Genomic DNA, 24,968 nt, shown 5'->3' with positions numbered 1-24,968 from the left:
CCAGTTATACAAAGCATTGCATACACCTATTGACGCATTGCATAGTCCTTTCAAGATTGTCAGTCTTTTCAATCACAGTATAAACATTGAACAAGTCGAAATGATGAATCCCTCTGTATTCATCGCCTGCACTAGCTGAGTATGAAAGAACAACATGGAAGACTCCTTTAAAGACCAGTAAAAATGTCAAATGCATTCATAAAATCAAGACAGGGTTATTGTGATTGTCACACAGCTCTGCTCACATGCAAGGCAATTTGTGTAGGCATCCAGGAACTTGTTGTGAGTCTTTCAACCTTCACAGAGGCTGATCACTGTCTCTGTTAGTTTCAGGGTGTCTTCATATTTCCACCTTTAATCACAGTGTAATAGAAGTTGTCCCAGAGCTTTCGTTTAAGTCTGCACCACAACAGTTTGTGAGCGCTTGTTTTTTGTTCCTTTGTAATGTCAGAAAAAGAGGATGACAGGGGGCATAAAAAAACTGAATACTGTTTTCAAAGATTGTGTTAAAATCATCCTTGTTGATCATTTGTGTGCGACCGAGGGGAATCCAGTCTCCTCACGTTTCAGGTGCAGTGAGTTTTTAGTTTCTTTCACCCCCTCTGTCCCCATTTCTCATTTTCACCGCCTGGCCCACCGTTGTCGCCACTTGTCTCGTTTTGTTGACTGACTCATCATCCAGCGCGCCGTTGCCGGTTATTAAGAGTTGTCATGGTTACCGCGGTGAGAGGGTGGAAAAATGTGCTTCCGTTGCCGGGCACCGGAGAAGTCAGGTGGACGCTCTCACCAAGCTTGAAGAGGACACTGGATGGAGAAGGAGAAAAATGTGAGACAAAGTAGGCCTGCGTTACATAAAACAATAAATACAATCTGTCCAGTAACACAGGTTTATATAATGTGCATCAAGGCTTCCTGAAAGTCTCACGTTTAACCTACGTAGATACCAGTCGTGGACAGTAACTACGTAGAGCTTTGAGGTACGTTTTTCCATTTTATGCTACTTTTACAGTACATTTATTTTACAGCTATAGTTACTTGTTACTTTTCAGACTAAGAGTATGAATACAAAACATCCCACCACAGGTTAAACTGCTATAGTGAGTAGAACTAGCTCCACCGTGACACGTTTAAGTGATGCTTACACGACTCAATAATATAACACTGGCAGGATCCATTTGACTTTTGATACTTTAAGTACATTTTGTTGCTTCGGAGAAAATTATGAATGCAGGTTTTTTTCTTTTAATGGAGTATTTTTATAGTGTGGTACTTTTACTTAAGTAAATTGAATACTTGAATTGAATTGAGTTGAATACTTCTCCCACCACTGGTAAATACATCACCCCTGCACCTTCATGTGCCACACCTGACCAAATACATTCCTCATCGCTCTTCGCCTGACTCTCAAATGCTCTCCTTTTTTTTAGAGTGTTTGTGGAATTTTATTTTTTTTCCTGCCTCTCCAGGGGTGGAGGCTGGTGACCCTGGTGTGACCCTGCGGCCAGCAAACAGCTTCACCTGATAAAGCTTTACCCCGCAGCTAGGACTTGAGTCATTAGACGCCGGGCTCTGAGCTGAGGTGAGTTGGAAACAGACTCAGGTATAATGGAGGGTTCTCGGTAAACAATGAGTTATAAAGCCCGAGCAAGGCTGGTGGTGTCATGAGAAGAAATAAAGCCCTGATAAGAAAATACCTGGGAGAGCCTGCTCGCTAAATGCTCTCTAAATAAACGGGTCTGTGAAATACCACGGTGTGATGATGCCAGTGGTGGAAAGTAACCAGCAGTACATTTACTCAAGTATAGTACTTAAGTACAATTTTGAGGTACTTGTGCTTCACTTTTAGTACTTTTTACTCCAACACATTTCAAGAAGAGATATTGTACTTTTCACTACACTCACTTGTTTTGAAAGATGGAGTGAGTAGTTACTTGGCACATTACGATTTTACAAAGAGAAAAACAGGAGATATGCTTATAAAATAAAGTACAATAGAGAAAGACCGTTTAGTAGATTAGTTGAGAGACCGAAAAAATTGGAAAATTAGCTGTTTCTCTTCGTATTACTTTATAGTTAATGAAATAGTTAGGTTTTGGACTGTTGGCCAGACAAAACAAGACATTTGACAAAACAAGACACCTCCGGCATTTTACACTGTTCTTCTAATGTTTTTAGATGACATAATTAATTGAGAGAAATAAATAGTTGCAGCTCTACAATCCATTGTTAAAGATTAAACTAATGGTTGCCAACTTCTTCTTTCTTGTGACTAAAGCAACAAAAATCAACGGCTTGTCACGGCAATGTTTACATAAATCATAATTGAAAACCACACTATCTGTATAATTCCTACAGTATTTTGAGTAATAAAGTAATTTAGGATGTATGTTAATAAGGTCTGTATTTTTTATTAATAGTATTAATTAATAGTATACATAAAGAACTAAAATATCAAACTTATATTTAGAATTTAGAAATCCTAATATGTGAATATTCAATCTAAAGTATTTTTACATTTAATTATTTTAAAGGTAAAGGATGTGATTTTTTGAAAAAAAGTTTCAATAAACAGCTAATTGTCCCCGGAGAGAGAGCAACACCCTGACCAAAATGTGCCTATATTTCGCAACCTCAGGGAGATTTGTTTTACATCCTTCCTCCACTGAGGACACACACTCTGAGCTATCATCCCATCAACCCATCTGTCTGTCAGTAGCAGCGCGGCGGTACGAGTGCTCTGCCTCAGCGTGGGAAATTGAGCGTGTGAAAGCACCGTGGACAACATTTCAGGCTAGAGCGATCACCGAGAGCAGGGAGAAGTAGGAAAGAGGAAGAGGTGTAATTACCCAAAAAAAAAAACCTCTACCCCCACCCAGCCCATCTCATCTCCAGCCTCACTGTAGCATGGAGGAAAGTAGCAGCACACAAGGCTTGAGAACTTTGATTAACAGCGGGGCTCATATCCTGATCACAGAGGTAACTCTCACCAGGGAGAGGAAAGTGAAAGGAGGCAGCATTAATCAAGAGGCGTTCCGGCTGAGAGAGCAGGTGATTGATTAGACATCTATTTAAGAGGAAATAGGAATTCTGGGAAGTATACTATCCATATATCTGTCTCGGCTATTAGTTTGAAACCACATGAAAGCATTTAAACATCAGCAGCAGCCCTAAAAAAACACTCTGAACAGTAAAAGAAGCACGGAGTGCGATTCTGGTCATTTTACTCATTTAAACTGTGTGATGGAACTGAGGAAATTGTATTTACCCAGGAGAGACCCCCAAGTTGCACCATCTTGTTTACAGAAGCGTCCTAATGGGACAGGAATTAAACAAAGTCAACACACAGTCATAACACACACACACACACACACACACACACAATTATTTGAGCCATGATGTAGTTCCTGTTGCTGTTCGATTGTATTGTATTCTCTCTATCAGAACAGGGTGAGTGGGATTTCTGTGTCAATAGGTGATGAGTGAGCTAATCAAAGTGTTACAGTACAGTAGAGAGGTTTAAATACAACAAGATAGAATTACAACAGAAACGGCAATAACGTCTCAGATTTACTGCTGATTCTCATGCAAATACCGCCATAGTAATTACAGACTTGTTCAATCTAAACCCTACAATGACAGGCAGACAGAGAACATCTAACTGTGGCCTCTGGGATGTGATATGATGTGTCTGACTCAGGACTCACCGTTTTGCCTGACGACATGGAGCTGAGGGTACTGAGGCTGTTGGCGTCTGTGACCACCATGGCCGAGGGGAAACGTGACGGGTGGGAATATTGCGGGGGCTCTTGCTTGTGAGAATACACTGCAAATAAAAATCGGTAAAGTTAGATAAGATTTTCACATTTTATGAACACAGTATATGTAGTGTGGCATAAAAAAATAAAAACACAGGATGTTTATGTTGAGCAAAGGGGCCACTTAATTCCTGAAGGTAGCAAAGTCACAAGAAAAAAAAGAAGATCTGATTTCAAATGTGAGGAGCTATCACTCTTTCTTTTAGTATTGAAAGACAGATTAGAAAGCGGCGGTAGATTTCACTCCTGTTTTCATGTGGGCAGAGATGGGTTCATGCATGACACTAAAATTTAATTTGGGCAAGAAAGCCAAACCTAAAAGATTGTAGGATTGTTGGAGAGGGTCTTTTTTAGGCTGTATTTCAAGATATCTTGCCCATTTCTAACTTTCACAACTTCAGAAGTTTACACTACAGCTGCGGTCCCCAACCTTTTTGCACCACGGACCGGTTTCATGCAAGACAATTTTTAAAAATGGTAGGCATAACAAAACACACAATAAAGTGCAAAACACATCATTTAATTATTACATATATAATGTAAATGTAATTATTCCATTTAATATAATGCACTTTATTTAATTTTTCAAAATAAAATACCCTGCATAAAATGTTTACAATAAATATTACTAACACAAAAGAAACACCGTTCTATTCTTTCTATGCGGCCCGGTACCAAAGGATCCACGGCCCGGTGGTTGGGGACCCCTGTACTACAGTATCTATCAGTATCCCCAAAATGCATCTTTGGGGTCTTTTTCACAAAATCATGTTTATTTTTTCCAATTATAAATGTTTTCCTTGTGAAATATTGGACATTTTACCCTTTATGGCTTTAAAATTATTTAAATGGAATCATTTAAAAAAGGAAAATCACTTTTTTTGAACTGCTCACTGAAGCTCACTGCTAGGAACCAGTGATTTATAAAGCGCACTAGAGACTTATATTCATATAACATGAGTTACTTACTGTGCGAGTGTGTGACAGCCATGAATGGCTGCTGGCTCATGTGGCTGGGGGACTGCTGCATCAGGCTCTGATGGTGGGGACTGTGGAGCTGCTGGGAAAACTGCACCGGCTGCAGCGCTGCGAGGCTGCCCGCCACGCTGTTGATCACTGGCACCGACTGAGATTGCGATGAGTTCAAACCTAGTGGGACACAGTGAAACCTCAGTTAAACCATGTCATGATTAAATCAATTCAATGAGTTTCACTTGTTTTCTGGAGGGACGGAGGACTTACTCTGTGCTATGGCCATAACTCCAGAGAGAGGCATGATGAGGTTCTGTGCCTGCTGGTGGCTGTGATGGGAGCTGTGGATGTTGGTCAGTGTGCTGACCGGAGGAAGTCCTCCACCTGAACCTGAAATCTGGTTAAAGATGAAAGAAATAGATACAATTACAGTTCTGATGTGTTGCTGTTATATTTGTTATAACTACAACGCTGACTGTCTGCTATGTAAATTCACATAAAAGTATTTTCAAAGTGAAACAGATGTTGGCAGCTAGACAAACAACAGACATAAATGTTGACTTAGATCAGATTCTTTTGTGTTACACTGCACTTGTGTAGCTGCACTCATACAGCACACAGGCAAATACTGATAAGAAACAAGAAGACTTTGTGTAGCACATTAACTGTTTCTGTACCTGCATGTCGGTTCATATGAATGCTAACAAGCATATTTGCAAAAAAAACATAATTTATGCATTTAGCAAAAGCTATCAGGATCAGGATCCCCCCCACTCGATGGGGCTGCGACTATTTGACTACTGCAAGCTGCCCACAGAGGACAGACCGGCCAAACACACATCTGCAAATAAGAAACTGTCAGCTCCGACCTGCTGTACACTACACTGCCTGCCCTCGCTGTGGTCATTTCATAGAAGGCCAGCTCCAAAAGGCAGAAGTATTTTGGTCTGGAAGGGAAGTTAGTAAACATTTGAATTTTTCCGTTGCATGACTTTATATTTTATGTAACCCTGAACAAGATAAGTAGTTTAGTCGGATTCATTTTTTTCTGTTTTGGTTTGTGGTTTTTATGTATTATAGGAAGCCTTTTGTAACACCTTAGCAAGGGACTACAGATGATGAATAGCCTAATTCTGCCATTGTTTATACCATGTGTATTTATTCATTTGCACTGTCCCTTTTCAAATAAACTAAACTGAAACTGAATTTTGACAGTAAATCACACATCATATATCAGAAGTACTGTTGCACCACCTCTCAAACACTATTGGTCAATGCAGAGGTTTCCTTGTCACTGATCAAATATTGGACTAGGGCAGAAGGGAGAAACTAGTAGACACAAAAAAACAACATTGGGTATAATCAAATGTTGGCGTCATTTCTCTGGTAGAACAAGCAGTGCTCCACCTGAGTCTCCTCTCTGCGAGACATTTAATCAATAAGAACAGAATGTTTCTTTGTCGGGTTTATTGGCTGAGCGATGTCCATGCCTGGTACACTGTGGTGAAGGCTGTGTGCTAGTCCAGCCGTGGCCTGCCACTCCGGCTCCACCTTCCAAACAGAGCAGCACAATGTGCTAATTGTTGGCTGTTGCCCGTGGGTCCATGGGAGAGGAGGTTCAGGAACTTGCTTTGTACGTTTATGCTTGGCGCAGGCCGGCTCTTATCTAATCTGAGGCCATGAGGGCCCAGGTGTGTTCACTCACCATCTTGACGTCAGGTGACAGCAGACTGTGGCTGTGGTCCAATCCTCCCGGAGACACCTGCTGGAGCACCGACTGGCTGGTCACCATCCCGTTGCTACTGTGGTGACTGATGGTCGTGGAGGAGGTGACCTCACCGGGGCCTTGGCTGTAACGCACTGAGAGAGAAACACAGAGTTAGTTTCGCTTGTCGTGTCCCATAACTATAACAGCTGCTGTGTCCTACAACTATATCAGTTGTGTACGGCAGAGAGATAGTAGTGTCGGCCTCATTCTGTTCAGAGAAACACTGCTGTCACTCCAATCAACCTGCTCTTTGACTCAGACTGGGGAGGACAGAGCAAACAAACACACTGACCTGCGTAGCTCAGCCAAGGCCATTCACTACGTTCACTCACTCACAACAGACTCTCTAATCAGCACACAAATGCTACTGATGATGTTCGAATTACATCAGTGTGAAGTTTCACCAGTATTAAGTACAAGAAAAATGAGTCATTCTGCCATTTAAATGGCTCCTGTAATTGTATAGTACACTCTCAGATGTTTAATACTGATGCAACAGTGTGTAAGCAGCATTTAACTGTTGTAGCTGGTCGAGGTGGAGCTTGTTTTAAATACTTTTACAGTTTGGTAGTTTGGTAGGGATAGACCTGACGGGGAGAAGATTAATGTGGACAGGAGAAAGAACAAAGTACAGCTAAATACATTTCTTTAATCTTTGATTTTACCACTTTGTGCCTAAATGAAACAATCTGAGCAGGGAATTTTGCAAGCTTGTTTTTTTCATGTAAAATCTTTTAAAATTTTAAAAGTAACTAGAAACTACTAAAAAAAAAGATGGATGGATAAAATAGACCTAAAAATCATACTTAAGTACAGTGCCTGAGTAGAATTTCACTTATTCACGGTTAAATTTGACTTTTAGTGCCATCACTTAATCCCGTGTCTAGACTTCTTGTTGTCTCTCACTGGAGGCCCACAGGAATGCTTCACCCCACCACAACCGACAATCAAATGCCTGTTTGCCGATGCAGGCCCCCTCTGATACCAACAGAGTAAACATTACACAATTACAAGCAATGTCAAACACATTCTTATCCTGTGGTCTCAGCCTCACACTGACACAGAGCGCGTCCCTCCCTCAGTGTAGAGACAGACTCTGTTTGCACTCAGATCTCCCATCTTCCCCGAGCCCTCCGTCCCTGACCCAGGTGTGACAGCATGAACGCCCTGTCGAAGTCGGTCAGACACGACAGGAGGCATTGATATACAGCCATTTTGAGATAAAAGGGAGGGAGAGGCACTGACACTAAATGTGACCAATGAGGTGGGCATTGATTTCTTGTCGCGGCTGGAAACTGGGACAGGCTGTGTTTGCCGATCTAAAAGTTTGCTTCAGGTGTCAGGGAAAACAAAAAGGCATCATTTTTTTAAATCCTGAAATCCTGTAAAATCGTCTTTCTTTAAGAAGTTGGATGTGTAGAGATTCATAACAACCAGATGGCAGTACATTTAAAGCGATAGTTTGACACGTTGGGAAATAAATGCACACTCACGTATGTGCCCTAAAATAGAAAGCCACAGCTTAGCTTAGCATAAAACTGGAAACAGGAGGGAAACAGCTCGCCTGGCTCTATTCTTTTAACTACAGACACTTAAAATACAGATACCTTGATGTCTGAAGCCACAGTGCTATATTTCATCCTCTAACTGCCCTCCATTTTGTTCAACCCACAGACCTCATATTGTCTTCTGCAACATACTAGCAACCCCACAACACTCCACCGTGCCTTGTAAACACTGCCGTAGAACAATAAAGCACTCCATTGGACTCATGACCCCCATTGCCACACAATAGAGGAGGACTCATAAAAAGGCAGTTATCTCGGTGCTCGGCGACCTCTTAAAGTGTCAGAGGGAGAAAAGGATGCTATTCAGGTCAGTTTTGTTTCTTTGGGTTCGGCAGTAATTCTAGCTGCAGGGAGCTGCGGGGAGTAAGGAAGGTCGACTTCCACGATCTAAACTAAGAGACTCCTCGTTTCTAGAAAGCTAGTGTGAAGGCAGGTTTTCTACAGACACACTTAAAGTGACTAAGCACTCAGATCATTTTTACTTGGAGATTCTGTCAAAACTAGTTTTGCTCTGGCAAGATGTGACAATCCTTGAAAAACTGAGGCGTCCTTTTTGAGAGCAGGGGGGAGGGCGAGAACTCCAGAAGGGGAGTGGTAGCACGGATCTTCAGCAGGTTTAAAAGGCTCTAGCTCCCTGTGTGACCCATGTAATATCAAAGCCTGCCTCCCCAACCCCAGGCAGTGCTCATTGTAGTGCCGCTGCATATGACAGACCTCCTGGGTCTCTGCAGGACGTATCCAGTCTCTTCTTTGTGGTTCTCTGAGACACAGAGCAGTGGAAAGTGCAGAGCTCGGCCATCCTTTACTGTGTGTGTGTGTGTGTGTGTGTGTGTGTGTGTGTGTGTGTGTGTGTGTGTGTGTGTGTGTGTGTGTGTGTGTGTGTGTGTGTGTGTGTGTGTTTGAGTGTGTGCTGTTTCAAGCTAGCCTGAGGTGACGGAAAGCAACGCAACCCACGGATAATCACCCCTACTACTGCGTCTGATCAGGAACTTCTGAGTCTGCGAGTTTTGTAACGTGCAGAACGATGATTCAATTTAATGGTAACTGCCAAATTACCGGTGGTTGAAGAAATACTAATCTAAAAATAATTAATTTCAAGTAAAAGTTCTGCATTCAAAATCATATGGGCGTAAATATACAGAAGTATTATCAAAAGTAAAAGTACTTCACGTCAAACTGTGACAAAAGTATTATAATATTTTACATTATGACATTGTTACCGGTGTACCAATGTGTAGGCAGCATCTTACTGTCACAGCGAGTTTTAACTACTTTATAAACTGTAAGGAAGTTTGGTGCAGTGGATCCCAATCTAGGGATCAGTCCCTTAAAAGGGTTGCAAAATAAATCTGAGGGCTCATGAAATGATAAATAGGGCAGGAAAGAAAAATAAATAAAATAAAGTCACACACATTTGTATGAACTTTCTATAATATGTGATTTTTTATTATATATTGGAGAGTGTTATCTCTTTGGTCCTCAATTGTAAAGAAGTGTATAGGTTAAATGTCTCTTTGGGGGAACATCTCACAATTTAAATGTGGCCCCAACCCAACACTGATTTCTGTAAATCTAAAAGGTAAAATTACAGTAATAAGGTAACATACAGTGGACCTGCCACCTCAATGTACAACCATCACGGCAAACAACATTTTGTTTAGATTATTTTGCATAAGAAGATCTAATATTCAAAATAAATAAAAAATACAGTTGTATGTTATGATTTTGTCAACATTTTATGACAATAAATAAACTTGCAAGTGGAGATTAAGTCTTACATTAGTAAAATGGCGTAAATATGATGGATTACTTGACCTCAGTCAACGTTGTTAGTGGATGAACAGTAGGTAAATATTTAATAAGAAAACACAGGTGCGTGCGCACAAACCCTTCCCATAAATGTAACCCAGCTGAGATCCGTTTCATTTCTGAATCTAAAAAAGGCCACCACCAAAACTGCACATCACAATGTTTGACTGTCTATCCAGTTGTGACCGACTGATCAACGAACTGAAACAGAATCAATAAAAACTCCCAAAGTAAGATGAGTTTCTTTGATCTGACCCAGCAGTGACCCTTGTATGACTGAAGGTGCGGCGACGCTTTAGGGAGGGGGGGTTACTGGCTTTCTCTGTAGGCGAAGAAGGGGTCATCAGTCCTGTCTGGCCAGAAAAGAACCAATACCCCAGTGGACAGCTCCTGCTGCTCCAAGTCTGCACCCAGCCTCAGCAACTATACCAATGCCCATAAAGATGAGGGGGGAGGCTTTAAAATCAGTCCTCCTCAAGGCCCAGCAGAGATAAATGAACCTAGGTTACAGTCACTGCAGTCTTCTAATACACCACAGACAATAGGACCTCCTGCTGAGGGAGAGTATAGAGAGTAGAAGTCAGAGGAGCCCCTTATCAAAGGCCTGGGAGATGTAGTAGCAAAGGATTTTAATTGTCCATTAAGCATGCATAATACAGGCCGTGCCCTAGCAACGCAATGAGACGCCCCGCTGGGATATTATTGTCAGGCCAGGGGCTGACACTGAAAAACAGCTGATGCTGTCGGCAGGATACCAGCAGGATACCTTGTAAGCAGCCAGCTGAGGGTTTTTTTGCAGGGGCAAAGTATTTTCCGCCATGCACTGGCCCTTCCCTTCTGCAACCTTATCGCTGACCCCTCTGGCTTGGCAACCTGAGGTCAATGCCTGGTCAGGTGTTCTGGGCAACAACGAAAAAAACTCAAGCAAACAGACAATCACCAAAGGTAAAAGAGCAAGCCAAGGCAAACAGCGTGTTTTCCCTTCAAAGCTCGCCCCGTGTTCGAACACGAGAGGACAACAATAGGCTCTGAGTGAGACTCTCGAATCACAGTTTTATGTAGGGTGAGTGATGGCGCGCAGGATAATGCTCTGTGAGGCCTATCAGCTTTGTTTTTATGTCGTATACACAGGTAGACTCAGTCAACGCTAATTACTGCGAATGCAAACATCAGGTGAGGGTGAAATGGTCAGAGCAATAACACACAGCATTTCCTTGTTGTGGAGACTCTCTGAGCGGAGTCGTTAGCAACCTGCATGGGAGGAGGAAATGTGGAAATGACGGCGTTATGTCGAGGTAATCTGGATGTGTCTGTGTCCCCCTCCCTGACCCTGGTCTGACCCTGGCCTGTCACAGGATTGTTGCCCTTTGTGACATGCTTCTCCATGCTGACTTTGGAGTGGAGATTGCAGGTACAATGTGGATTGTTCTCAGTGTGTTTTCAAAGATCAGAATAACAATGGCATTTGCTCAGCTCACTCACTCACGCTCATTGATCACTTGTCCCCTCTTTCTCTGCCCTTCTGATCACATCAACTGTGCTTCTTACTGTTTCTGACAGCGTTTTCACACCGAAGACACCAAATCATGCACTTCTTTGCACTATTACCTAAAATGTAGGCGTAACCACTGTAAATTCTCCTTGTAAACTGATGTAAGCGTATATTTTCATGTGTACTCTGTCACTAGTCATGTGGAATTTTTCAACATAAGCGATGAATCTGCACACATGACAGTTTAGGGGCAACTCCGCCGATTTTACACGTCAAAATCTGTTTACAGGTCTTGGAAAGTATTGTGCATTGTAGGTAATGAAGGCGTCAGGTTCTGACAATGACGAAGAATGTGTGAAATGAAGGATTGTGATATCTCGGGTTGTGTTGTATCGATTTTGTGACTTTTCAACAATGTTATAGGAGTGCAAAGCTAAATTGATGGAGTACTGTTTCAAAGACAAATCCGTTATCATGACACATCCTGTCTGTTCTCTGTAAGGCTGAACTGCATGCAAATCAACGGTTACTGGCATCTTACTGGGAGGTGAAATGCTGGTCTGGGGATGATGGGGTGAGCTGTGTGACAGCAGAGAGTTCATGCTGTGGGGCGGTACGGTGATGGCGTCCATGGCCAACTTCTGCCTGAAGGCTTCCTCTTTACGCCGGTTAGCAAACCAGTTATAGACTCGCACTTCGGTGACCAGGTTAGAGCCGAGGCCCTGAGCTTTGGAGGGGGACACGCCTCTCTGGAGGCACTCGGCTCTGCAGAAATCAAATTAACAAAGTGCAAAATTAGGGTTGATATTGTTTCGGTAACAATTTCATAGGAAGGTAGAAGAAGTTGTTGTGTTTAATCTACCTGTTGCACTCTTCTACCAAAGCTTCCCGCTCCTCCTTGCTGGGGTTCTTCTGCCGTTCATAGGCCTGGTACAGGATTTGCTGTGACGCAGGCCCCCATTTGAAACGGTTACGTCTCATTTTCTTGCAGGAGGGTTCGCTGCCGACCTCTTCACCAGGCTGACCCATGCCCTGACCGGACGGGTTAAACTCTGGGAAAAAAAACACCGGATCCTGATTGCCTTTGTCTGTCATGTTGCAGCCAGAGCCTTGCACTGCCTGGTTGAACTCTGCAAAACAAGAAGAGGTACATTCAATAAAACTGATTTCAAAAGGCTTTCTTCTAATGCACAACCACAAAAGGAAAAGGTAGATTTGTAAAGTTTTAGCCACATGATAGTGGTGTTTTCTAACCATTAAATATATATTTCTCTCCTTATGATGCATTATGACTACTACTGCATGTTATTGTCTTGCCAAGGTGAGGAAATGTCCAACTCAACTTGATATCCAAACAGGTTTGAAACCCAAATAAAGCGCAGTGTGGCTGCCAACTACATATTACAGGCCCAACGCAAGCTGTGAGAAACTCAAATATTAACTTACGTTGGAGAATTTCCCGCTGTTTCCTGACATACCAGGTGTAGAGGGCCGCTCGCTTCTGTGTTTTCATGGGCGTGCCTTTGTTGAGGTGCTGGGAGAGGTGAGACTGGTTCAGCCCTGTGACGTCCACCACCTCCCGTTGGGGGATGTTGTGCTGCTGCATGTAACCTTTGATCATGCGGGCAGCACGCCATGGATCCTCTCTGCGTTCAGATAAAACACAGGAGCAGAACAAATTTATTTCACCATTGAAATAAAGTTTTTTGGTCTTAAATTAATGTGAATATATGACAAAATGCTTCATGTAAGGGGGAAGAAAAGTTGTATATTTATAGATTTAACAAAATCCATAAATATGGAAATCCTCTGATCAAACACATGAACGTGTTCCTTTACTTCAGCTCCACTGTTTTTCAAGGCCTCAAATTTAAAGGGTATCAAGTCCCCTCACTGACGACCCGTTTATCACTGTAGCACGTTCAATAGGCTGTAAATATTTTCAAAGGTTAGTTCAAGTGGATTCAAGCAGGTTGAGAAACTTGGACTTACTATTTGTTGCCTGAACTAATGATTTCAGCCTGGAAACATTTATATTAGGTTTGTGTGAATTTAAAGTAAGCATGAACAGTGCAAATCTAAATGAAAAAAGGCACTAAAAATATAATAAATCTTCATATTGGTTGACAAAATATGTGATCAATCTGTGTAAATGTATTTAACAGTATTTGGAAAAACTATCAAATATGACATAAAACAGCAGTCAATAATATATGTATACATTACTTGTACAATGTTTGACTCAGCAGAAATACATAAAAAAATCCATTTGTCATACTAAATTCAAATGTTCTTTAATTGATAATCTCACGATCATTTTGTGGTCAGGATTACATGACGATATAGTCATACGTGTCTGTGACATTAACATATACTCATCGAAATAAAACTGACGTTCAGTAAAACAAATAATATACTGTATATACTTTTTAAGAAATGTTATATATGGAATATATATGAATTTAGCATTAAAACGTGTTCTTACCTGTAGAATTAGCCCTTCACAACATTCGTCAGACGTCAAATTTGTGCAGCAATAAGAAAGTGTAACACAAAGCTAGTCGGAGGTAAAATGGAGCTTTAGCCTACTGTCGGAGATTAGCAGGCCGAGACACACTGACATCGGTAATTATAGCAAATCTACACACGCCTGTTTGTTTTGGAGAATGTGGAGGCCTACATCTAAGTCTGTGGGTTAAGTGGGAGATGTTAGTTTATAACTTTTGACAATGAATAACCAGATCTCCATTCACTCTAATCACACGCCACTGTGTATCTTTCAGTTGATGATTTATAGAATAAAATTAATAATAACTTAACTACACGTGGGTTAGTTTTGATATTCTTCCGGTCATGTTAGAGCCTCAAATATTAGTTTTACAGTGAATCAAGTGGTTTGAGTGGAATAAATGGATTAGATGTTATCCAATTAGGCATGATGTGTTTATTGACACGTGAATAAAGGGAAAAAATTAAACTGTTTAATTTTAGGTATCTTAATAAATACATATAATTGAATAATTAAGAAGGTATGCATATTATTATATTTATCAAACTTGTTAATTAATAATGGTAATAATTAATAATATTTTTAATCCTAAATTACAGCTAAATTCACTTTCTCTTCATGTCGCCCCTTGCCAGATTTCTTTTTATCGTTGAAAGGTGAAGTATAGTTAATTATACATAGATCTAGGTTCAGCTGATATTTTGCAGAGGTAAATAAATAATAATCTATGTTGATAATTAGTAACCAGAATGAAAAAGGGAAACGCGGCAGGTTATTTTAAAATTGTAAACAAAGAAGGAAAATGCCTTTTGCTATAGCCTATAAAGGTAAATTAATGGCTGCAATGTATGCTATTTAAATAGACTTAATTTTATAACATTTCAATCGTAGTAAAAGATGAGCATTTGAAATGCGTTGCAATAAACAGAATATCCTTGTGTGAGCGCGTATGATCACTTTCTCATACCACCATCAAACTGCGATTTAACTCAATTTCAACTCGTTGTTAAACTTAAAAAAAAGAAAAAACTCAGATAAAGTAGAAACACTTACGCCAACATGCGGTCCACCTCCGCCCTCTGCTCCGCGGCCTCCTCCGTGTTAAGCGACTGGAGCTCCTTCAGTATCGGTGGGGTGTCGAAGTCGTCCCCGTCCTCGGAGCCCTCGTCCCCGGACAGCTTGCCCTTGCTGTGGCCGTTGGTGAGAGTGTGGAAGACGGGCTTCGAGTCGACATCCGTGCCGTTCATCTTGCCGCTCTGAGGAGGCGCGGGGGACATAGGAAGGCTCTCCAGTTTTACTCCAAAACCCGGCGGGCTGGGGTCCATATCATCCAGAGCCTGGATCAGAACATCTCTGGTAACTCCTGAGTCCAGCAGGGCGCTGAGGAGCTCCTGCTGCAGGGATGTCAGCTTGGATACCATTTTAGAGAACATTAAAAACACAACATAGGCCTGCTGTGTGCGCGCTGCAGCAGACGGGTAAAGGGAAGGATATAGAGGGATATGACAAAAAAGTAAAAAATAAAGTTCCGTTCTTCCTCTCTGCTCCTGTGTTGAGGGAGTTTGCGGCTGCTGACACCTGCTCCGAGAAGCTGCTTCACTTCCCTGTTGACGGGGAGGATGGAGCTACTTTGTCATGATGCTTTCTGAGTGCAGGGGGATATAAAACGTGGTAATGAGTGGGCCGGCTGATGGTAGCCTTATGTAAATCCACTGAATAAGGCCCTCTCTGGGCCGAGGTAGACATGTGTTTACACTGCTGCACTGCGGCTTTTATTGGCTGCCCTTATCAGCAAAACTTTCATGGACTTTGGACCCTGTTGTATATGCCATAAAGACTTTTAAGAAAGGCGAGCTGCACGTTTCACACCGCTGGATCTTTTATTCTAGTTTTATTATAAGGCCTTGAAGTAGCTCTGCGAGTAAAAGCAATACTGTTGTCTACTTGTGTATTTACTATATTTTTATTTAGGTAAGTGTTCTCATTATTACTTAATGGGATACACGTATAGGTGTTAATGAGCTGTTGTTGCTGCCCTCATTAAATCAGCTGTTTGTTTCCTTTAATGAAGCCTAATAATCTCATTAGTTTGAGGCAGATCTCACACTACGGGTCATAAAGAAATGTCAATGTATTTAAAGTCAGAGGAATAAGTTTAACTTTTTTAACTTTCTCCGAAAAATCAGCCAATAATTAATATCAATGATATCAGTAATCAATCTAACTTCATCTTCAGAATTACAGTAATAATAAACTATTTTATTCGTTTTTAACTGATTTAACTGCAGTATAGGCTATGTAATAAACCACTGAAACGTGGGAGAAAAGTTCCTTTTAAAGTTTTAAATGGCCTCAATTGCCTCTTATCTGCGCACAATGACACGACAATATAAACTATGTGTGTCCCCTCAATTGCTAAATGAAACGGCTCAGTTTTATCTCACTTTGCACATATAGAAACATATCCATAAACCTTCAATTCACTCAGGAATAAAAGAAAACACTTAATCATTAATGTAGAAGCAGAGTGGGGATATTAGGGACCTTTTCACTTCTCTTTCCTTATGGAACTGTTCTATAAATAAATAAATAAATAAATAATAAAGCTGTATAACTGCTTATCTTCCTTTAGTTGAAGGCTTCCTCTGAAACAAAGACCAACTGAGGGGTGAACTCAGAAGCAGGTGCAGCGCGATGTTGGTGATGACTATGACTTTAAAGTTCAAGCAAACACATTCAAATTTATTTGGTCAACTTTATTAAACTCATTTTGTTGCGAACATCAACTGAGATGTTATCGCTACACCTAGGTTGAAGATAGTCAATTGAGAAAATGTAAACGGATCAGAATGAGGGGAAAGTAGGATGAAATGCGTGGATAAAGAGTTTGCCTGAATTCACTTATACATGGTTTTGGTGTTCATCGAAGGAGGTCTCAACTTCATCTGAAGCTGTTGTCCAATGATCCTTAAATATGCTAAACAGATGCATTTTTCACGGAGAGCTGAATACTTTTTAATAAGCTAATACCCAGTAGCTATTTGTTTACTGGACAAATGTCAAAATAAAAAATGATCGCACACTCAAAGTTTAACTCAAATTAGTCTCGTGCGAAACGAGATTTCACAACCAGAATTAGATAGACAGATGCTATGTTCACAGACACACGGATAAACATAGACCTTTATTAAACAAACTGTATGAAGAATGAAAACAAAATAGATATAGAGTGAAAATGAATATAGAGTTGTATATTGTACATCATGAAGTGTTGGCATGTTGCACCTTTCTATCAGCTGGGGGTCTATAGCCTGATGTAGATCAGTGTGTATGTATCAGAAGTGATAAGATTAAATACACAACATTTAATGGCATTAAACAAGATTTACAGTTTCTATAAACTACATCCAAGCATACTGCAGTTCCAGGAAAATACAGTTTAAACACCCTTCAGATGTCATTCTCAGTTAAATGCTTGTATTGCATCTGGAATGAGACTTTCACAATGACAAAGGTCTATTCAAAATTACAATAGTTGAGTAATGGGATTTCTGAAGACGTTACAAACATTAAAACACACATTTTTAACGTTTTTATAAATGGAAATCTAAAATTGTATAAAGGTAATAAAATATTAACATATTCTGACTGACACAATATCATGAGACTGATAAAATGTCATGTGTAAATCAGGTTAACAGGTGGTTGAGAGTTGGAGCCTGAAAACTGACCTGAGATCAGGAGTTAAGATCAGCTGGTTAGTTTTAGACCATCGTTTGCATAAAAACAGATGGACTACATATAATCAGCAAATGGGCTGCTTTTGGAACAGAACATATAGGATGTTTTGCTAAATTATAATTGAAATGCAAAGCCGGTGTAATCCTTTTTATATATATAATACATTATTTTTTACTTTCCATAAGCAAATTCTAGTTTTTTACTTTGTCTCTCTCTAATAAAGAACACATGTGAGAGAAAAAGAAACAATTTGCACTTTATGCAAACACAACCTTGCTGTAATCAAAAACAACATGACCACAGAAGCCACTGACCTCCTCTATGAATATGCATGATGGTTTACAACAAGATACTTAACCAATTATTGGTTAGACGTGTAATCTTTCAGTGTAGTATCAATGTGGTTGATCATTAGTAATATACCGGATTCCCTAAACCTATTAGCACAGTAGCCAATATGATGCATAACATGTGTTGTTAGTGGAAGTTAAGCCTTGCAGAAAATGATTACGGTGATCCGAATGTAACTAATATTGAATATAACAACAGTTACAATACAGGAAGAGATAAAAAAAGTTCACTTAACAATCTACTGCTGTGTCCAGGAGGTTGTTCTCTGTAGTAGTTAATACTTTTATTACAGTGAAGTCTTATTTAAGGTACCCTTTGTTCTTATGGCACAGCTTACACCTTTATCTCCAGCTGCTATTCTTGTATAAAGTTACACCATGTTGTACATTTCAGCTGCACTTCGCTCCAGTGTGTAAAGTGCCACAGTCTGTCTGCAGCTCCGTCATCTCCCGTGACTTCATGACTCAAGTGTTTTTAGGGCTCAAAGAAATTGATGGAGTTTCTTAATAACAGAATAAATGGGGCCATTTGTTGTCCGACACTGGAACTTTTCCCATGAGATCTATAAATCTTAGCCCAAAACTATAAAAAATCATGTTATATCTGAGAGGAACTAACTAAACAAGTATTTACAGACAGAGGCCTACACACACACACACACGCACGCACGCACGCACACACACACACACACACACACACACACACACACACACACACACACACACAAAAGCATTCGCCTTGCCACGTCTGGGTGACAACACTTTGGCGTACATTTTTTTGGCACTTTCACATGTTTCCATTTAATATCTGTCAACCATTAACGACAAATAATAACAAGCAGCAAAAACCAGTTTATCCAGTAGACAGACCGTCACGTCTGTTGTGAAATCGACCTGAGCACTGGAGCGCGACGTGGAACACGCATTGCCCATTAACGTTTTCACACAGGTCTGTGACACACGGGTTGAGTAACTGGGGTGGACAAGGACCATCCGGGGCCGGGACGGTCTACCTGTTTCCTGTAACCATACCTGTCCGTACACCTGAGAACTTGTGTCAGACCAACACGCCAATGATTTTATTGTTACTACAAGGAGTTTTTAACTGGTTATGAAACAGTCTCAATTTCATATGGATGCGTCTATATGACCTACATAAGCAAACACGACCATCAACGAGAAGATTGGCTTTTTCTATCTGGTTATTACTAATGACTCTCCCCAAGTCTGATTCCCCGCTACATCAGGCAAAACGATATACGGCACCCAGACCGGAAGAGCCTATGTTTACACTTTCAACGGCAAAGTTTTGCAGTGAGTAGTTAGCCAGATAAAAGGAAGCAGGAGGATATTTTTCTTTAGAGAATTTTATTTTTTACCTTAGCATCAGCAACAGAAAGTTTGATAATCCCTTATCAACCCTAATCAGCAAAACTACTGTTGCTGCCGTTAAACAGGTTTGACACACTTGCCCGCTGTACAGTAGCTACATTGTTTTTGTAGCTACTGTAGCTGTCATACTTCGTGAGCTGCCGCTGCAAAATGTGTACAGCTGACACACTGATTGCGAGATGTAGTTTTACATCAATATATGAATTTACGTTTGTGGCTAAAAGAAAGTAGGCTTTGGCTAATATTAGCTGAATGTAGCTAATGTCAGCTGCATTTGTCAAGCAGAAACCATCGCAAAGCTTTCTGTGATGACCATCATGCACCAGACAATCGACAGTTTTTTGTATGAAGTTGAGGGGCTACACCACTGAATTCAGTAAAACTAATTATGACCAAATTACATCTGTCTTTCACTTGCTTCCAAAACAAATGCTTGCACTAGTTTTGCACTTAAATTTTATGCGCATTCGCAAATTTTATGCGCATTCATATGAGAGCATTTGGTCGCATTCTGGAGCCTGGCAAAAGGATCACAAGATAAATATGAGGGTTTACCTCTTCAGAGCTGTACAAACTAGTAATACTGCTCACAACTTGTATACATAATAACCTGTGATGAGGGATTAGGGACATTAAGCATTGCTTGTTAATAGTTTCACAAACCAAAACATTTGTGTGACCTGAGCGACTGCTTGAAATAGGAGTGGGCAGCCAAATCACATGAAAATGCGAACTCATTTTGTGTTAATTTTTTCATAATTTACAGTAATAATCTTAAAACCTTTCATTTAAATAAATGTATTTTAAGTCACTATCTATCGCCGAATGCAGTAACACAATGGTGATCGAGCCAATGGTCCAGGGATTTCCCAACACTGTTTGTATCTCTGAACAGTGAATCCAAAAATACACCTGCAAATACTGATTATGTGCTGGAAAAGAGAGAAAAGATGGAGATCTTTGAGATTGTAACTTTAAGTATTTCACCAAAACACTAGTAATCCCCAAACAAGTCCTTAAATGTCACATTTATGGATTTCTCATCCATGTTGGCTTAAAAGTTGAGACTGGTAGTTTCTGAGCTCAATAATGAACTTTATCACTTTATTAGATTTTAGATTTGACTTTTTATCTTTGGGGGTTAGTTATCACACCTGCTGTGCTGAAGGCCTCAAAAAGAATTGGGCCTGAAATGGCCTGTCTCATAGCAGTTGGAATTGGAGGGTAGGTAGGTGTAGACATTAAAGTAATGCAAAGATAACAATTTATCTAACTCTGAATTTGTTTTTGCAAAACAGGGGAATATGACATTTGTTTGTTCTCTTTGTAAATTAATCAGTCAGTAATGTGTGGGACACATCCTCACACTAAAAGAATAACATGATGGAAATAGAAAGCAATTATAATTATAATTTGTATCTGCAATACACTAATTTAAAATGCATCGTTTTCCTACAATCTTTGGCTGGATATGATCACACTCTGAACCTGAATCCAGCCAGCCTGTTCTGTGTGACATACTTTAGCTTCAGGGACACTGTGAGTTACTGATGTTGGCTCAAGGTGTGCTTGCTTTTCGGTGTCTCCACTGACCTCTCACGACCTCAAGCTCCTCACCCCACGGCCTAGTTGGTGCACAGAGCGGAACATTTGGAAAGTGACTGAAATAAAAAAGGGTAAAGTCTACATGAAGTGTGTGTGAGATTCAGGAACCAGTGGCCATGTACCGTTCCACAGACTGAGCTGGACCTTACCCTCAATCTGAACTCTGCGACCGCTCATGTTCTCCACTCAGACACCGGAGACGACTGCTTGCTGTCAATCCTGCTGTTATCTGTTTCTGAATAAAGATGAATACATGATAAAGTCCTTTCGGAATTTTGTTCACAATTTTATGTTTGACTAAAATAAATTGTTTGACAATTTGGGAAATAAGTAATTTACTTTTATGCCCGGAATTAGATTAGAAGATACCAAAGGTACAGCCAGCAGCCGATTAGCTTAGCTAAGCACAAAGACTGGAAAAGTGGAAACAGCTAGCTTGGTTCAGTCAAAGGGTAGGCTACCATTTTCGCCTACTAGCACATTTAAAACTCACTCATCAACACATTTCTGGTTTGTTGGATCTGTGAAACGGTGTGTAAAAATGGCTTGTTGTATGTTTCAGCCAATTTCATGGTAACATGTTTTTTAGTTAACTAAAAAAGTAATTTAGCTAACTGCTGGTTAGCAAGCAACACCGCAGAGATGAAGCTACATGAGAAACAATTAAGCTAGCAAAGGTTCCATTACTACCTGTTGTGGCGAAAACAACAAATTACACCTGACCAATCTCGCCATGGAAACTTTTGTGGTGGTAATTAGAATCCCTTTCTAAAATAAAAACAAGAAAACACATTTTTACCAACAAAAACAAACGTATTAATTGGGTTTGAATGCAGCTCAATAGTAGTCAAAGTAGCCCACCATGCAGACAGGATACAGCAGACTGATGCCCAGCAGATGAATACAACACACAACAAACTAGTCCCAGTCGGAAAATGTAGATAACAAAATTAAGAAAAACAAAGTAATAAGCAACATAATGATAAAATATATTAACAGTGTTAATGGAAAGTAGCCACAACCTCTCAGTGATGACAAAACTTCAGAAGGTCACAGCTTGCGGTAAAGAAATAGTGCAAATTTACATCTCAGTTTTTGAACAAACTTAATCAAAAAAGATATAATGTATTGATTAGAGAGCTGTAGGGCGGCTGACTGGCAGATCGTTTCGTTTTGTTAGTTTTGGCCAATTTTTTGCTGGAACATTGTCTCAGTTGACGTAACCAGGAAGTGTCAGCAAGAAAAAAACACTCCTCTAAGGAGAACCAAGATTATAAAACTAAAAGATAAGAGTCTGAAGATCCCAATTCTCATCTGTTCTTGTCAACTCCTCACACAAAACGTCATTAATCATGCAAATCCTCTGGCTATTTTAATGATAATCACTAGTTGTTAAGGTTTCTCAGTTATAAATCCATCAGTGATCAGACTTTTCCACTTGGGCTTTGATTGCATCACAGTTTCTCTTTATTGGATTGAGCTGCTGCTTTGATCTCTATCAGTGTAATAAGATGTTGTCACTACCCATGAATCACAGGAAGATGGCTGCACAGAGAGAGAGGACATTTTAGTTTGCAGATGACTGATAGAAGTGGGTATATAAAAAAAAAAAAAGGAAAGTGATGGAAAGCACTGGCATCCATTCACTCCTCCCAATTCATAAACATGACCTGTGGATGATCCTTCACTGGGAGAACTGGGGAGACCTGCCAGTCTGTAGCGCTGGCGGTGTGTCTCAAAGTGTGTCAACACACACTGCAGCAGGGTGTGTGTGTGTGTGTGTGTGTGTGTGTGTGTGTGTGTGTGTGTGTGTGTGTGTGTGTGTGTGTGTGTGTGTGTGTGTTTCTGTGGGTTTGAATCAAACTCAAGACTTGAAAGTCTCTTTAACTATGTTTGCTCTTCATGCGAAAGGTGTGTGTGTAGTCAGGGATTGAGTTTTTCCTCCTTTTTTCTTTTGTTAAATCATGTCAGATCAGAGCAGCTTTGAGGTTTTGGCTTCGTCACTGGTTCCTTGGTTCCAGGGTTGTTTGATTACGTCTTTACTTCTCTCTTGTATAGTATTGTTTTTAAAGTATTTTCTTGCAATGACAAAGCAGCTGATAAGAAACACCAAACAAACACAACAGATTTACAGGGAATTTCCATTCTGTGGAGCTTGTGTTTTCAGACATGAGAGAAAAAAATATGATGCAGCATATTGTTCGTCAGGGCAGCACGACCCCTGGCATCATACGCCCCCTGCCCCCTCCCCAACAGTCAGCAGTCTGATACTCCCAAACTTTTACTGTAACTGAGCCAAGCTGATGTATCCTGCCAGAGAAAGTCCTCTTTTTACATTCATTGTACAAGTGGCTAACGATGGGATTTCAAAACTTCTACTATCTGAAGAAATAGGAAGGAGATTTTTGATGTTGCAAAGGTCATGACACCTATAGTATGCAGTTCAGTTACAGAACCAGCAGGGCTCTAAATGCCTTTTGAAGGCAAACATAAGCATTTCTGCTCTAAAAATCTGGATCTGAATCATTAGATCAGGTGAGTGAGTTTCTGGCTTCAGCAAAAATGACCTGCAGTGATGAAAAAATAAAACAATCAGACCCTGACAGAATAATCAAAGTCTCTAAAGTAGCAACTAGTGTTGCCAGATTGGACTGACAAAAAACTTTCTAGAACTAAAATAATTGGTCTTATCACCTCCGGTCTTCTATTTTACAACAATAACAACTAAATCAAAATCTGGCAGATTACCATCAGGAAAAGAGTTTTTACAGAATATTGATTGGAATAGGATTTTCTTTTTTAGCTAAACCAAATTAATTTAGAGACCTGTTAGTCTCAATCATAGTACCAGAATGGGGTGGATCGAATCTGCCAACACTGACAGCGACTGCACAGCGTGCACATGTCGACTATGAATATATGGGCTGCTCAAATTCAGAAATTTCTCTCCCAGAAAAATACACAGGAGCATTAGCACTGGAGCCTCCTGTTAGCATGAACCAGAAAGTAGAGGAGGATCTCTTATATTATTAGGATAAATAAATCAGATATTCAGTAATATATTGAATGATACTGTGTAAATTTGTGTTTAAAGGTTTTTAGTTCTGACAATGAGCATTTCATCTCCGAGGTTGAATTAATATGAATCTTTATAATTAATAGTTTAGTCTGTTGCACAATCTGCACAAATCAATTGCAAACTTAAAACTAAGAGACCACGACGAAACCTAATCCTAACAAGTATCCGAATAAATGTGTACACATATAAATACAATATGAAACTGTTTCTTGGGATACAAATGCTGTGATGTATGAAAATGTATTTAAGAGAGGATAAATAGTCAATACTCACATCATATTGACAGTGTGCTGATGTTTTTTTATGGTTTCATAAGTGTGTGTGTGTGTGTGTGTGTGTGTGTGTGTGTGTGTGTGTGTGTGTGTGTGTGTGTGTGTGTGTGTGTGTGTAGTTGATGATGATCTCCTGGCTGTCCTTCTCCCAGCTGCTGCTGCCGCTGCTGCTGCTGCTTCTCTCTCCTGCTGGCTGGTGGTCAATATTGACTCAGGGATCGAAGCAACAGCCACTTTGTCAGGGTGCAGGGGCGGACCTGCTATCTCTATGGCATCAGGTGAAAACAGAAAGAAAATCTGCTCATCATATGTCCGAATTAAAGAAAACAATGATAAAGCCAGCACACCATTACTCAAACACAGTAACAGTTTAAGACATAGAGACATTTTGACAAAACAAATGCAACACTAAATATTCTGTTAGAGATATAGTAAGAAAATGTCTCTTTTGATACCAATCATCTGCTGATATTTTGACTTGTCATAGTAGGAAAAGCATTAACAGTGTTCTATTCAAGTGTTCCAGTAATCCATCACAACATACCAGGGCCCTGAAACTAAAGCCGCTAAATGGAATTCAGCCTTTGTTTAATTTA

At 40.3% G+C, this 24,968-nt stretch overlaps 1 protein-coding gene across 1 annotated transcript; it reads right to left on the bottom strand.

The window, feature by feature from the left end:
- Positions 1-783: 783 nt before the first annotated feature.
- hnf1ba (HNF1 homeobox Ba) lies at positions 784-15,366 on the bottom strand. The gene is made up of 10 exons (XM_029446777.1): positions 14,987-15,366; positions 12,871-13,070; positions 12,287-12,554; positions 11,966-12,189; positions 6,493-6,647; positions 5,058-5,184; positions 4,785-4,964; positions 3,705-3,823; positions 3,266-3,310; positions 784-804 (listed from the first exon to the last, which is right to left on the bottom strand). Exons 1-10 carry the CDS (start codon positions 15,364-15,366, stop codon positions 784-786), a joined length of 1,719 nt encoding a protein of 572 aa, XP_029302637.1.
- Positions 15,367-24,968: the final 9,602 nt, after the last annotated feature.

This window comes from Cottoperca gobio, chromosome 13 (genome assembly GCF_900634415.1).
Source record: "Cottoperca gobio chromosome 13, fCotGob3.1, whole genome shotgun sequence".
In the NCBI taxonomy this organism is placed as follows: domain Eukaryota; kingdom Metazoa; phylum Chordata; class Actinopteri; order Perciformes; family Bovichtidae; genus Cottoperca; species Cottoperca gobio.
Note: the sequence above shows the minus strand (reverse complement) of the source record. Positions and strands in the feature narration are given on the sequence as shown.